Below are 15,341 nucleotides of genomic sequence, written 5' to 3'. Positions count from 1 at the left end.
GTAGTTTAGAGGCTTGTTTAAACCATCGCTCATATGTCTTATATATTTGTGCAATTCAGAAATACCGAAATGTACACTGCATTTTGTCTGATATCTCCGATATGTTACCACTTCATACATGAGATTCACTCAAGATTCTAAAATTGGACTCAGGATTTTTATTCCAGAGTAAATGGTTAGAGGATTGCTTGCCTGTAGTCCAGTCCATAATTTTTAATGAAGTATGTGGATTTAAACCAATTTAGTCCCTACTGAAATCACTGAGATTAACTGTCTTGAATCTACGAACTTCATTTTAGCTGGATTGTGGATTAGATTGTTACTATTCTAAAATGCTGACAGCTCAGAAAATATGGAGATTTTTCAATATAAAATTTAGTGAATTCAGTTGTAAAGGATTAGACAGAGGAAAAATTTGAAAATCTGCAGTGAAGAGAAAAGAGGCAGTGAATATTAAGCCAAAGTGGTCTATGGAAGCATGCCTTACAACCCAGTTAAGCCGAAGTACTTTGACTTCACTCATTTGGTTCAACAGGGCTACATAAGCTTGAATATATTATAAAAGTAGTTTGAGTTAACAGGGCTTATTTTAAGCAAGGTTATGCTCATCTGTCAGAGACTCCACAAGAAAAAAACAACCCCTAATATAAAGTCCATCACTCTTCAATGACTAGAGTTAGATGGTCTGCATGTGAATTAGGCAAAGAAGAAGAAGAAAAAGCAGTAAAAAGTTTTCAAAGTTTTGCTACCTCTTCACTCAAAATTGCAAGTGCACAAAGAATTATGGAAGGGTTGGTTGATAGAAGAAAAAAAACACATTCAAAACTACTTACTGACTAATGATGCAGAAAATGTTATGAATAACTATCCCTTTCTTGATTTATTACTTTAATTATCTGACATTCTATAGACCCCCATTAGTGGGATGATTTTTTTTTTTTTTTTTTGGTTTAGATTTCAATTTTCTGTCTCATGGTGAAAGCTATTTATCATAATAATCAGTAAAATTCAAAACCTTTTAGCAGTATTTATAAAATTCATTTACCATGTTCAGCCCTTGGAGAATGACAAAGAAGGTGCATTAGTACGTGTGCTGAAGTGTTCTGTGCAGAATTATCTGCCCATAAGAGTGATTAAAAGTTCTTTCGAATGAATTGCATTATATATTTTTAAGTATATTAAAAAAAGTTACCTATGCTGTGACTGGAGGCTGGGACTTGCTGGTTGGGTGGTTGCTGTACCTTTGTCCGTATAATCCTGCATAGAGACAAATGGCCACTTACTATTAGGTATACAACTATAGAGCAAAAAATAGCTATACAGGTAAACAATAACTAAGCATGATGAGTGTCCAAGAAAATTATTCCTCTTCATTACTATTATATTTCCCAAACTGAAAACCCTAAAGATGCACCGAGCTGAGAACTGCCTAAGTGTGTTATCAGCCATAGCTGAAAAGTTGGGAAATGCACGTCTACTTAAATACATTCACAAAACTGGAATTACCCACTTTCATGTGTGAATGTCATCATTCACAATGCTTGGACATTCACTGTAACTCATATATGTAATCACCCCATCAAGAGAGACGGAAAGAATTGCAGCTGAGCAAATGGACCAAAGCCAAATATACAATATAAACAACACAGTGTCCAAAACGCAGGATCTGAGTACTTAAATTCCATTGACTTCCAATGGATATAAAATAACTGCAATAATAATAATTACACATATTATTGATCTCAATAGTGCCTTGTCTCATTAATTTCAACTGGAGTTAAGCATGACTAATTTATCCAGAGTGGGGCAAAATGTGGACCCTGGTCCAGGTTTGTGGGTGATTGCTCCTTTTCCTCACAGCACCAAATATTCAGTGAGCAAAATCTGCACAGTTCTAAACCCTCGCAACAAGAAATGTCTCATTAACTACCGTAAATAATTCTGTGGTGTTTCCTCTCTGCTCATTCCTGTTGGCTGATCACAACAGACTTGTAGAAATGCCCTGAACATTAACATCACCATAAATTAAGGTTTTTGTGCCAACTTACTTATACATACATATCTAGAATCATACCTACTTTCAAAATATTTGCTAACACATTTTAGGCAGCAAAATGTGTGTGTGTGCTACATATGGTTTAGGCTTTTGTTAATGCTGGGTTGGAGAACTGAAGTTAGCATAAAATAAATAGAATTGTTAACAATGGGAAATCCACCGTGGAGATGCATTAAGAGCACTGAACGCAGGAGGTCTTCTCTGTATATTTTCCTAGTGACGCAAATGGAGATCTTGCCATTGATTTAAATAAGAACAAGATTGATGCACTCACTATAGAATGGTCTTTTATCAAATAGCACACAGTTAATTGATATAATTCTCCACACAGTATATATGCCTATTTTAATATAATATTTTAGCTGGCAGCTTGTGGCCTGATGAGTTCCTGGCCACATTCCCAGCTTTTGCCTGGTTGTCTTCCAGATTTGTTTTTTCATGTTTAGTATGTTCACAGAAGAACACTCTCCTGTCATTTAAAAAAAACAAAACATTTTCCTCTTTGGCATTTCAGAACATCAACTCATAAAGTGACAGTGCCAAATTACTGTTATCTGCCTCTTCCTTTGCACCATTTACCAAAATGTAGATGATTATGATGGGTGGTACTCAACTAAGGTTTACTCAGAGTAGACCCCCTGAAATTAATAGGCATAATGGTAGTTGTGCTTGTTAATTTCAATGGGCTTACTCCAAGTTCCACCTGAAGAGTTTGGTTGTAGTTGTTGTGTTGTGTTAATACTTAATGAGCAATTCAGGATGGGACCCTCTGAGTAATACTATATTTCCAAAAGTTTTGAAAGCTGAAGCACATTTCAAAGAAATAAGTAAAACCGAAAACTCCTGTACACTAAAGAGTTTGCATTTTAAGAGTTTGTGACCCCCAATTCTAGTTCAAGGCCTGTTTCAGGCCTGAACATAGTTTTAGACTGTACAAGCCCAGGGAACAGAGCAGTGAGCCGTGCAGAAGGTGGTTAATTCTGCTCTGTCTTTGCATCATGGGTGACTAAGCTGATCTGATCACACCTAATGCAGAGATACAGCAAAGTACCCACCTCCAGAAGAGTTTGATTAGAAGAAAGCAAGGTAAGAGCAGTAAATCATACAAAGACACAGTGAGCAGCCTTCTTACATGGGTAGGAACGGAGGCACACCTAAAAGTAACAGGAACCCATAGTTGAGAATTTCAGTCTGAAGATGATGAGGCAACACGAGCCTCTACTTCTTAGGTCTGCTCTGCAAGTATTCTCTGAATGTACAGTAGCCTCTCCACTGGAAGCCTTGCACACTAGCTAGCTAGAATGAACGTCTGGAGGCTGTATCTGCACTGCCGCAAATCGGCTGCTACATTTCACATTGCCTGCATCTCAGCATGCAACTGACCTGTTCAATCTGCACAAGGCTGTAGAGTGGTTTTGCACTGAGTAAATGGCCTTGGGAACCAAACAGGTGACTGGTGCAATTCCTACACACCAATCACTCTGCTGGCATCTGTAAAGGGTTCAGAGCAGGGCTGGTGTTGGATCTTTCACACAGCATTTAATTTAAAGTAATCTCTCTCTCTCTTTAGGTATAAGAACGAAGCGCATGTATTTATTTTAAAGTATTTTGCCCAGTGTTTCCCCAAAAAGGCTTCCAGGGTGGCTTCCTCATCCATTAAAATAAAATACATTTTTTAGTATATACAAAGTTCACTTCCTCCTTACTGAGCATCCTCAAACAATCCCATGCACATATGGGATTGTTCAGAGCACGGAGGAGATGGTGGTCCCTTCCAGACAGGCCAGGGAACAACCTGGCACTTCTTATTTTAATATATAAGGCAGAATGTCCCATATGTCTCCTTTCCGCTTTGTGCTTCCACACGGGACATAGCTTTCTCCATTTTACAGAGCAATACTACGTGGAGTGTAAGCTAGTCAAGGCAGTTGGGGAGGTTCTTCTGTGGGGGCAACTACTTAGAGAAGACTGGCCTTGAATGAACTGGTGATCGTGACTCCCTGTTGCGTGTCCACCCTATGCTTACAGGCAAACCTCCTTATTTCATGCGTTCAAGCATCAAACGCTACATGCAAAACATGAATGCCACCTGAATTATGAATCATCCCTCAATATTGCTAGATTTTATTAGGCTTTCAAATAACATTCAGATGGACCTGCTTTCTTTGCCCTGCAAACTCTATTTATTTACACATTTCCAATTTATTCCGCATCTTATAAATTAAAATATCTGATCAATATATTTCCTGCTATACAGAAATATGTACTTGGTGAAAGAGACATAGTCGCTTCTTCAAAGGGCACCAATTTGCCCTCTCGTAGAAACTGTTAAGTTCTGCAGTAGATGACAGAAGCATGCACTTTTTCTGTGTCAGAATGTGCACGGATCTGCCCATTTGCTATTGTCTCTCCACTTATACCTTATCTTCCCAGAACTATAAAGCATTTCATTCACTAGGGGTGAATTCAAGTTTACTTGTCATCTTGCGAACATTTTTTTATATATCCACAGTAGACAAATGACGTAAGCAGGGGTCCAGCTGAGCTGGCACTGTGTTTTATCAATTATTGGTGTAGGATTAAGACTCTGCTGCAAATACCAGACCTAGAGGAATGAATTGAAAGAAAAGAACAACTAGAACACCTCAGTCCCAGACACATAAGTCAGGATTGAGATTTAATTCTCTCTTTCTCTTTCTCTGAAATGCAAAAATCAACAAGATCAACTTTCCTTTAAGCCCCTCATGTATGTACATAAATGTGTATATGAAAAGAGACAGAAAGAGAGAGATTGAACAGATTGCAGCAGGGGGTTTATCTCCTGCAAACTGTACCAGCCTGTTTTGTGACTTACTTATTTGGAACTTAGCTGCTAATCATTTTAAGTAATTAGGCAGTAATATTCAAAAATAATACAGGAAGAGTAACTGAAAGGGAAAAAATATGCAAAAAATTTACCCGTGCCTGCTCTTTTTATGAACATAATATGTGCCTTGCAGTTGAAGACCAAAGGTATATATCTAGTTCAGCAGTGTTACTGGCTGTGGCCAGACAGGTACGATTGTGTTCTCACAAGCAGAGCATGAAGTTAATAGGTTTCCCTTGTTACTGGTCACCAACAGCTGGTGTTCTAAGGTTTACAGCCAAACTCTGTATTTTTCACCCATGTGTTTACAAAAGAGAATTTTGGGAAATAAAAAAAAAGTAAATACATGTACCTGCATTTACTCTCATCCATCCTCTATTACCTTAGCCGCTCTGATGTGCCCAGAGACTAACATGGAGCTGCATGACACAGCTCTATATTGAAGTGTGTGTGTGTGTGTGTGTGTGTGTGTGTGCGTGCGCATCTATGTTTAAGGATCCATATTTAATGCAACCACGTGGGTTTTAGTGCAATAAATAAATTCCTCCCTCCTTTTGTTGTTTTGTTATTCTACATTCCCCCTTCCCTCATTTCTGCTGTGTTTTCCCCTTCACTACTTAACTTAGACTTAAAGCTTTTTGGGTAGGGACCTGTCTATTCATGTAAGATATTCTACAAAGCAGCCTTCCCCAGTCTGGTGGCCTCCAGAAGAAGAGAAGGAAGAAAGTTAATAATACTCAGTTCTAGGGTTGCCATATTTCAAACAGGGAAAATCTGGACAGAAAAGTTTTTTAAGGAAAATCGCTGAAAATGACACTGCTGACATGGGTTGCCATACACCCAGATTTTCCCAGACATTAAGTGATTTCCCTCCTAGACGCTGCTTCCAAGTGCAGTATTCCGAATATGTTCACAAAATCCCGGACGTATGGCAACCCTACTCAGTTCTTCAAAGTCTCTGCTATAAAATGACAGAATCAGCAGGTCTGTTTTATAATATATAAAAGCTATGTATTACGATACATAACTTTTTCAGTATTTTTCATTAACAATTTCATTTGGGGCAGGTAGCAGAAGCCTAAATGTTAAGTAACTTGCTAGTTATGCATAGAATCAGGATACATGCCTTGTAACAATATAACTAATAGTATGACTATAGCTGATTGCAGAGCTGGGCCGGTGGTTTCTAGTGCACATAAAAGATAAATGTTGTTTTCAGGCAAAAAATAGTTCAGACAGCCCAAACCAACCCAGGAATATTTGGGCTTCTGCCAGCTTTGTCAAATTGACATCAATGGGACTAAATTGGTTTAAGTCCGTGTACTTTCCCTTAATTGGCCTATAGGCCAAGCTGTTGTTTTACTTCTCAGTTTTAGCCAAACATTTTAAATAAATGACTTTGCAATATGCAAAAATAGTACAGCTTCATTTTAGCCAGACACTTTCTGTACACATACTTTTGCCCACAGTCCTGCAATGATCATAGCAACAGGGCACGTAAATACCAAATAACCAAAGCATATGGAAAGGCAGATAAATTAGGTTATGCTCTATTCTATTGTCTCTATATAAGTGCTTGAGATTTCATTCTGTTTAGGAAACAGAAGCCAATGTTCTGAATGGCATTAGAATTAAAAGTTGGAGCCAAAGGGAAGCCGCTTGCACTTAACATCTATTGAATTCAATGGGACATAAATCAATTGCAATATCAGGTGACCCACTTATTGAACATTTATCATTATTCGTCTGCACAAAGTTCTTAAGGAGATTAGGTGATATCAGCAATTTATTGGGCATTCATTCTCATTTGCTTGTGGGGAGGTTAAATGATGTTGCATCCAGCAAATTTTATCCCATACTTTCTAGTACAATTTCCCATCACTTTCCTTATTTTAAAAAGGTCAGTCTGGAGGTGAAGCTGGTTTGCCGTGCAAGACCTCCCAATCAACTTTAATTGTACAACCTGAATTTGCCAGTACAGTATGTGATTGAATCTCATCCAATAATAGTGGAAATCTGGAAGTCCTTTAAATTCCCTGTGAATTTCAACAGGACTAACTTTCTTCATATTATTAATATTATTAATATGTGCAAAGCTGTATATTTCTCACTGCAAAATATCTGCAATTAGATTAGTAACCAGCCAAAAGCAGCAATTTTTGTAGCCTAACCTTTTAAAAAACATTTTAAAATCCTATGAGGAGATTACTAAGTAATTAGTGAGTGTTCCAAAGATGCTTGGATATTGAAAAGAACAAATAAAATAATTTTGCAGCTATATATTACACGTCCAGCAATACAAATAGTGTGTTATTGTTAGATAAAGTTAGAGCTTTTAAATGAAATTCCATGAAAATTTTCTTTGGGGTTGTTGTTTCTAATACAGAAAAGTATTCCACTTGCATGAATTTTCTAAATTTAAAATAAATTGTATATTTTTTTTATTAAAAAATCCAAATATCCCAATTTAAGCTGTGCTGCTACCCTAAACACAAGACACTTCCCACTAATGGGGCTTGGTTTCTCAGGATTTAACATAATAATTCACAAAGGATGTGATCTGCAAGCCATCTATTTCAGGGTAACAAGGTGGACTTAACTAGAACTACTGTGAAGTAAACTGCAGCTCATAGCTGAATTATCTTTCAGTTCTCCTATGAAATATATACTTAACTTTTGATGTGATGAACTACAATTATGCACATTGGGACAGTGATTGCTTCTTGAGAAAAGCAGTAATTGACACACTGTTCATAAGCATGACTGTTCATGCACCGGACAAGTACAAATTGCAGAAACTTCATAATACACAATCTAAGATAGCACTTTGTATGCAAGAATCTCTAAAGAATTTTGCAAAATTAATCATCCCTCTGCATAAGATTTAATAGACACATTGCACAGGTCACTAAACTGGAGGACACTCTTGATTCTACCACACTTGTTTCTATTAGCAGATGCACCACTGATCTACCCAGGTTCACTTTCAGTTAATCAATAATAAAGATGGATGGTAAATCTAGCAAAATATGACCACATGGTCCTTGTCCTAGACTAGTTCTTCCTTATTTCCCAGTCTACATTCCAAAGTTATAGACTCACACTTTTTTGCATTAGAACAGTTACGTTCCTAGTTTTCACATAACGAATATTCAGCGTCTTAGACGGCAGAAAAATGGAAATTCAAGACAGAGACAATGGGTGTTGTGGAGAAAGAAATGTTTGTATTTATTTATTTTGTATATTCATTTTTATCTTGCCTTTCAGAAAATTTCTTACAAGGTGCTTCTTCCAGCTATGCTCAATGCACCAAACATTGCATGAGAAACAGATCACAAAATGGTTATGAATGCCTTTTACACATGTGAAGAGCCCTGCAAATAATCAAAATTGGCCCATTCCATTTTCAGACAATTGTAAGAACCACTGCCCACATGAATCTCCACTGTACTGCCCAAAAGATCCTTACCTGTTAATTGAGCTAACGCTGGGTACTGTGTCGTTGTCACATACTCGCTCTGCTAAAAGCCTGTCCCTGATCTCCCAGGCAAACATGGTGGGGTTTTGGCGTTTATATTCTGCAATCTTTTCTACAACTTTGGGTGTGGCGACCTTTGGTTTTGACCCCCCAATAACTCCAGGCTTAATGCTTCCAGTCTCATAGTACCTACAACAAAATTTCAGGAAAGAGGGAGAAAACTTAAAATCAATTCAGGAATGCATTTTCAGTGGTCATTCCCATTATATATGCTAATGTAATGGACCCCTAGTAAATTGCAACCCATGTATTTAATTCTCCCACTAAAATCAATAAGACTTAGAAGTGTTTAACGTCACATGATTTGTGTCCTAATTCTTTTTTAAATTTGCCATTATGGATTGTTTGATATATAACTATAGGTGCATGTGTGTTTTCCTTCATGGCCAGAAGGCAATAAAAGTGATGTGATTTTAAAGGGCAAGTGAAAATTGAAAGTTAACTGAAAATGTGTGTTATTATTAATCTGTAATAGCAACAATAATAAAAAGAAATTGGCACTGGCATAATTTTTTTACTTAAATAGGGGTCTAGAGCATTGGTCTCATTTGTAAATTACTATTAAGACTTACCATCTTTTTGCAACTAAGTGGTAAAACAATATCATGGAAAGATAAGTGCAGTCAAAACAATGCACGAATTTCTCTCCTTTTTCTTCATTCCTTTTTCTTCATAATTGTGAAGGGCAAAAATTAAAACACATTTTTCCTAACTGCTATCTTCAGGGTAGGGAGAATTTTTGAACTACTGGCTTTACTGTTAAACTACCATTCTCCTCAGTAACCCATTGCAATTTACTGACGCAAATGAAAGAAGAATCTACCAAGCACTTTTCCTATACAGGCACCAGTAAAATGGACATGGTTACGTTACAGAAAATTTAGGTAATGTGCACCCTTTGGGTCTAATGCTCAGCTACTGTAGACTAAAGACTATCAAGGTCTCTGGACTAACCTTGTTGAGAACAGCCATGATAACAAACCAGCGGTGTCCCAACAGGAGAAGTTCAACACAGAAAACCCAATTATTTGTATACCAACCAAAGCCTCTCTAACTAGCAATATCATAAATCTGTATTATTAATCATTTTTCTATACAAAAGGCTCAGACACACATCATATTAAAATAAGATGAATTTACAATCTTGGGCTGCATTTTGGACCCAGCACTTTGGTGCCCATCATATTTTCATTTAACTACACAATTTCAGCTGGGCGTCTTTTTTCTGGGAGCCCTTTGTCAGGGCCTAATATCTTTGTTCACCACACTGGCAAGACACTGAAGTGAGATTAAAATCAATGAGAGTTTTGCTGTTGATTTCAATAGGATATGTAGCTCACTTACATCCTGCGTTTATGTTTTCCCATTGGGTTTTTTAAGAAATTGTCTGCTGTACAACTCTTTAGCTGAGAAATACTAGTGAAACAAGACAGTGCTGGCTGGGCCTGATGGGAATTGTAGTTCTGAACATCTGGAAAGCACCAGGATGTGGAAGGCTGGGTTAAGCTTGATATTAGAGCCTTCTGAAATATTGCACTGAGTCTCATGCAGCTGCTAAGTTTTCGTGTACAGTGGTACCTCTGGTTACGAACTTAATTCGTTCTGGAGTACCGTTCTTAACCTGAAACCGTTCTTAACCTAAGGTACCACTTTAGCTAATAGGGCCTCCCGCTGCTGCCGCCGCCACAAAGTTCTGAGGCAAAGTTCTTAACCCGAGGTACTACTTCCGGGATAGCGGAGTCTGTAACCCGAAGTGTTTGTAACCCGAGGTACCACTGTATATACAATGAATATCATAAAATAATTGATAGTTTACATTTGTATGACAAAACAATGCATAAGAAATGCCTTCATAGACTCTCCTGTTTTAATCAGCCATGCCTGATCTCAACTCAGTTAAGGAAAATAACTTTAATTTAAATTCTTCTCATCAAAGTCAACAGAACCGGGCTGATAAAGTACTTAAGAAGAAAGCCACCACTCATCAGTCACTGTGCTTATGAGGAGTACTTTTTATTTTTACAATGGAAAATAGTTTATTTTCTACATATCCTTTTGCACTCATTGTCCCTCAGTAGCTGATTTAGAAATCATTTTTATTATATATACCTCTCGCTTTTTTTTAATTTTACCTTTCACTACTCCATGGAGCTCAAAACAGCATACAGTACATGGAGCCATTTCCCCTTCTATTTTACCCTCACAACAACTCTATGAGGTAGGTGAGGCAGAGTGTGTGATTGGCGCAAGGACACCTAGTCAGCTTTATGGCCAAGCAGGGATTTGAATTCTGATTTTCCCACCCAGAGAATGGTCTGGGAGCTTGCAATAGGCTGAACCATGTGAAGTGAAGTCTAAATTGCTATTAAAAGTATAGCAAGTGCCTGAGGATCAGAAAGAATGGCTTGTCTTAAGTCACCGAGTGAAAGGGCAGTGGTGAGATTTAAACCAAGGACTTGCTCATTAATAGGTCAGCGTTCAAGCCATAACCCTGTGTTACCTAATGCTGTTACACTATTTAAACTAAGCAGGTTTGGAATAGACCTGATCTGAGAGCACTGTTTTTTATTATTAGGTTAAAATGTCACTAATATTTTAAACATGATAGTATACAGGATTCTGCATCAGACTGACTTCTGGGCCTCAAACAGTACAGCAAAATAGGTGAATCTGGTTCTATGGACCGTGAATTACTGGGTGATTTAAACATCATTCTTATTTTTATCTAATGCTAGGGTCAGTAAATTAACAGACTTGTATCAAACCAAATAATGACAAGTAATTTCATTTGTGCTGTGAACAACGGCCGTAAGACAAACTGCACCCATTCATAACTTAACTTATAGTCTGAAGAGACCAAACGTCCCAGAATGCAATGTCCAGTCTTGGGAAGAATCTAGACCCATATTCAGGATGCTGGCATTGTTATTGGGCTAAAATGCATTGCCTATACAGATCCCATTATATTCACAAGCAGTATCAGTTAAACAATCATAGTTAAGATGGCTCAGCAACAAACTATTAAATATAGAAACAATTTGCTGGTGTTGACATCTTTGAAAGGTTTGCCACTGTTGCTATTTATTTTGTGCCAGTGTTTAACTGTTGTAAATTAAGAAATATTGATTCCGAAATGTAGAATCAAGCATATTTTCTGTGCGTGTTCCATATATATATATATATATATATATATATATATATATATATATATATATGCAGGTTTTGGTGTCCTCGGGTGTCTTCCCGTGTAAAAGTTGGGGTGTCTAGGCGACGTTTCGACGAGGTCTCACTCGTCATCTTCAGGCTGGTGCTTTCGGCTTCTTGTTACTGGAACAGAGCAGGATCTCAGTGTTTGAGTTCCTATAAATACTGTTGAGGGGGTGTGGTGTATAGCCTCCAATGTTCTGGGCAGAGAGGAAGTTCCCAGGCTAGTGTGCCTTTTCTTCTTTTGTTCCTTAATTACTTGAGGGATATCTTGAGTGATTTCTTGAGTGATATCCTGAGTACCACTTAGGTGGGTCATTAGGTGTGGATTAGTTGCTAAAGTCTTTGTGTCTTGACCTCTTGAACAAAAGAAGAAAAGGCACACTAGCCTGGGAACTTCCTCTCTGCCCAGAACATTGGAGGCTATACACCACACCCCCTCAACAGTATTTATAGGAACTCAAACACTGAGATCCTGCTCTGTTCCAGTAACAAGAAGCCGAAAGCACCAGCCTGAAGATGACGAGTGAGACCTCGTCGAAACGTCGCCTAGACACCCCAACTTTTACACGGGAAGACACCCGAGGACACCAAAACCTGCATTCCTGTACCCGTGAAAATCTACGAAAGCAAATATATATATATATATATATATATATATATATATATATATATATTCACAGAGAGAGAGAGTGCTCCAATTACAGTGACATTTTACCAACTGTAATTATTAGTTATGAAAATAATGAGCTATGAAATTCCAATTTATTGTTGACAACTTAAATGACAAAGCTCTGGAACTCAATTCTTAGCTCCATAGCAATGCAAATATATGTAGTGACAAATCTATTCAGAAACAGTAAAACTTTTAGATGTTCTTTCTTACTGGTAATGAGTTGCTTGTTTATTAGTTTTATTCATTGGCTAATAGAAATAGTAAGCTAAAAATTAAACTTTGATGTGACTGCCATCGGGGTGGGAAGTAGCAAAGATAAAATGTCACAAAACTGACTGCTGCCGTTGACACTGGTAATTTTAGAAACTGCACTTAAATAACATTCCTGAGACCATACATATTGGCCTGCTCCAGAATCACAAACAAAAATCTGAAAAATCTCCAGTTGTGCAATCTTAACACTACCAGTGTCTTTGATAGGCTTTTCGCTGAGTTTCCTAACTTGCCTCTTTTAAGAAATATCAACAATATTAGAATGCTTAAGGATCCAGTCCTGAAACTGCTTCCTCAAGAGTATTTCCATTAAAGTTAGCAGAGCAGCACCTCTGGCTTGTTTTTTGTCTTTTCACACATGGCAGTATAAAATCAAGACTCCTTCCCTTTAATCCAGTGAACTGACATTTTGTCAAATAGATGTAAGACAGAAAAGATCCAGGTCTACTTGTATCTGCTGACCTTCGCTATATCCCACTATTGACTCTGAGGATTTTGCACAGAGAATGGGGATACTGAAAGGATTCACATGCACAGAACACTATAAAGAATGTTTAATTTTACTGCAGAATTTTTGTATTTTAATATAAATGGGACTGGTTTTGCATCCATGGTCAAAAGTTCCTTTTTATGTAGTGAGATGGAAAGATGACCTTATTTTAAAAAGGAACCATAATTTACCAAATTTACTTGAGAATTTGGCTCTAGTTAGCGTGAAATTGCACAACTTTCTAAAGAAACTGTATTTGTGCAGCACTAACTACAAATCTTTACGTCTGCTTATGAATAGCTCTTTTTATATAGGTCAATGGGAGTACAGAAGTCATAGTAGTGAAAATGAAATTTAAGATATTTATATGCTGTTGAAAAATCAGTGGTAAAAATTTAAGAGTTCTATCTATGCATGGTTACTCAGAAGTAATCCCCACTATGTGCAATGGGACTTCCACAAAAGCATGAATTGGTTTACAGCTGAAATTATTCAAATGCAACCGAAAACCTTTAACTTTTTCTAGGTTAGGCAGGTGAAAAACAAAGAAGTGATAGATAACAAAATAACCTATCCAGATTTTATTCAAAGTTGCTGGGGAATGGGTGGACGGAGAGACAATACAGAATACGGCAGTACCTTCAAGACTAATATATTATGGTATATGCTTTGTGTGACTAAAGAAAAGAGTATCCTTATGATGGGAAGCAGAGTAACATGGTACATTAACAAACTCTCCTTTGCAAGAGCCCAAACTTGAATATTGCGATCTTAACCAAGTTACATTAGTTTAATCCGCCTGATTAATTTATTTAAAAAATTGGAGCATTCTATCATAGCAAGTTCAAAATCATTGTGTCCACAATCATACTGTTTCTCGGCCTAGGTCAAGTAGTACTTTACATACTGAAACAACAGAAGCTTCCCTTTCTTTCTTTTTTAAGTATTCTGCTGTTGCTACACAATTTGAGCATCTCCACTGTGAACAGACAGGTTCACTTAAAGTTCAGTAATTAAGATTATTAATCATTAAACTGATTTTTATTTATTATATGCAAATTAAATAATCAAATGACTAAAAATGGCTTGATTTTTAAGTGAGCATTTGTAGATTTCAGGCGAGTTTCTGTTGAGTGTGCCTCAACTATTTACTAATTGAATTGCTAATGTTTCTTAGAAACAGAAAGGGTACCTCTTTCATAAATAGTAATTTTCCATAATATTGAGATGACTCACAGATTTGCCAGCATATTCAGTAGGAAGCATATAATAAATAGTTCCATAATCAATAACTTCTTAAATATATTCTCAATAATCTATTTCTAAAACATTTCCTAAATTTGGTTGTTAGATAGATGATAGAGATAGATAGATAGATGATAGATATAGATAGATAGATAGATAGATAGATAGATAGATAGATAGATAGATAGATAGATATGGATTTCTCTGAAATTCTTGTCATCATTGGGTTAACTTCTAAGAATCTGCCTAGTCACAAACCTAACTGTTTTTTAAAACACATTCCAATAACAAACAGCATGGCATTTTCTCTTTAAGAATCAATGAGATTCACTTATCTCCTTTTACCTGCCAAGAATTTTGCTGACACAGCCATGGCTGACCCGTAGTTGCCTGGAAATGTCGCAGGGTCTGACACCTTGATGGGCAAGTTCCACAATCCTTTGGCGGACTACGTCAGGGAGTGGTCGACCATTCACAAAAACACCCCCTAACTGATTCACTCCTCCATGTCCTGAAACATATGGGGGGAAACAAAAACAAAAACAAAAACAAGCAGAGAAAAAAATACATCTTTGTGACTGTTTAGAAGATGCTTACATAAGGCCTGTTTCAGCTATAGATTCCCATCTACCATCAAGCACTGGGCAAATTCTTAAACAAGAGTTTCAGTTTCAGTTCACCATTTCTGAAATGATGGCTATGGTTTATTTGCTGAGAGGAGGAGGAACAATGTTATTTACTGAGACCTAATTTGACATTGATAGCAATTTTACACTTGTGTAACTCTAATTACTTCAATAATTACCCAGGATTATGTGGCATGAGAATCAGGCCTCTGATTTGCAAAACCATCTCTCAAAAGTTATTTTTAGGCCAATGCCAGAAATCATCAGGCAATGTAAAATCACTCATGATGCCTAACTGATAGGGTGGATATAAAGGCCGAAAATCCTTAGCACGCTCACTTTTAAGTACCATTAAGCTCAATGAGAC

The 15,341-nt window shown here is 37.1% G+C and overlaps 1 protein-coding gene across 3 annotated transcripts in view; it reads right to left on the bottom strand.

Annotated features, from left to right (window-relative positions):
• The window catches only part of PAX5 (paired box 5), a 217,474-nt gene that overhangs the window by 175,121 nt on the left and 27,012 nt on the right, over positions 1-15,341 (bottom strand). For all 3 annotated transcript variants that reach the window (XM_081894529.1, XM_081894531.1, XM_081894530.1), the window contains exons 2-4: positions 14,694-14,859; positions 8,392-8,589; positions 1,193-1,257 (exon numbers count right to left, since the gene is read on the bottom strand). In XM_081894529.1, the coding sequence (XP_081750655.1) occupies positions 1,193-1,257; positions 8,392-8,589; positions 14,694-14,859 (429 nt within the window). The remainder of the gene's footprint in view (positions 1-1,192; positions 1,258-8,391; positions 8,590-14,693; positions 14,860-15,341) is intronic.

This window comes from Podarcis melisellensis, assembly GCF_964234715.1.
Source record: "Podarcis melisellensis genome assembly, chromosome: 17".
In the NCBI taxonomy this organism is placed as follows: domain Eukaryota; kingdom Metazoa; phylum Chordata; class Lepidosauria; order Squamata; family Lacertidae; genus Podarcis; species Podarcis melisellensis.
Note: the sequence above shows the minus strand (reverse complement) of the source record. Positions and strands in the feature narration are given on the sequence as shown.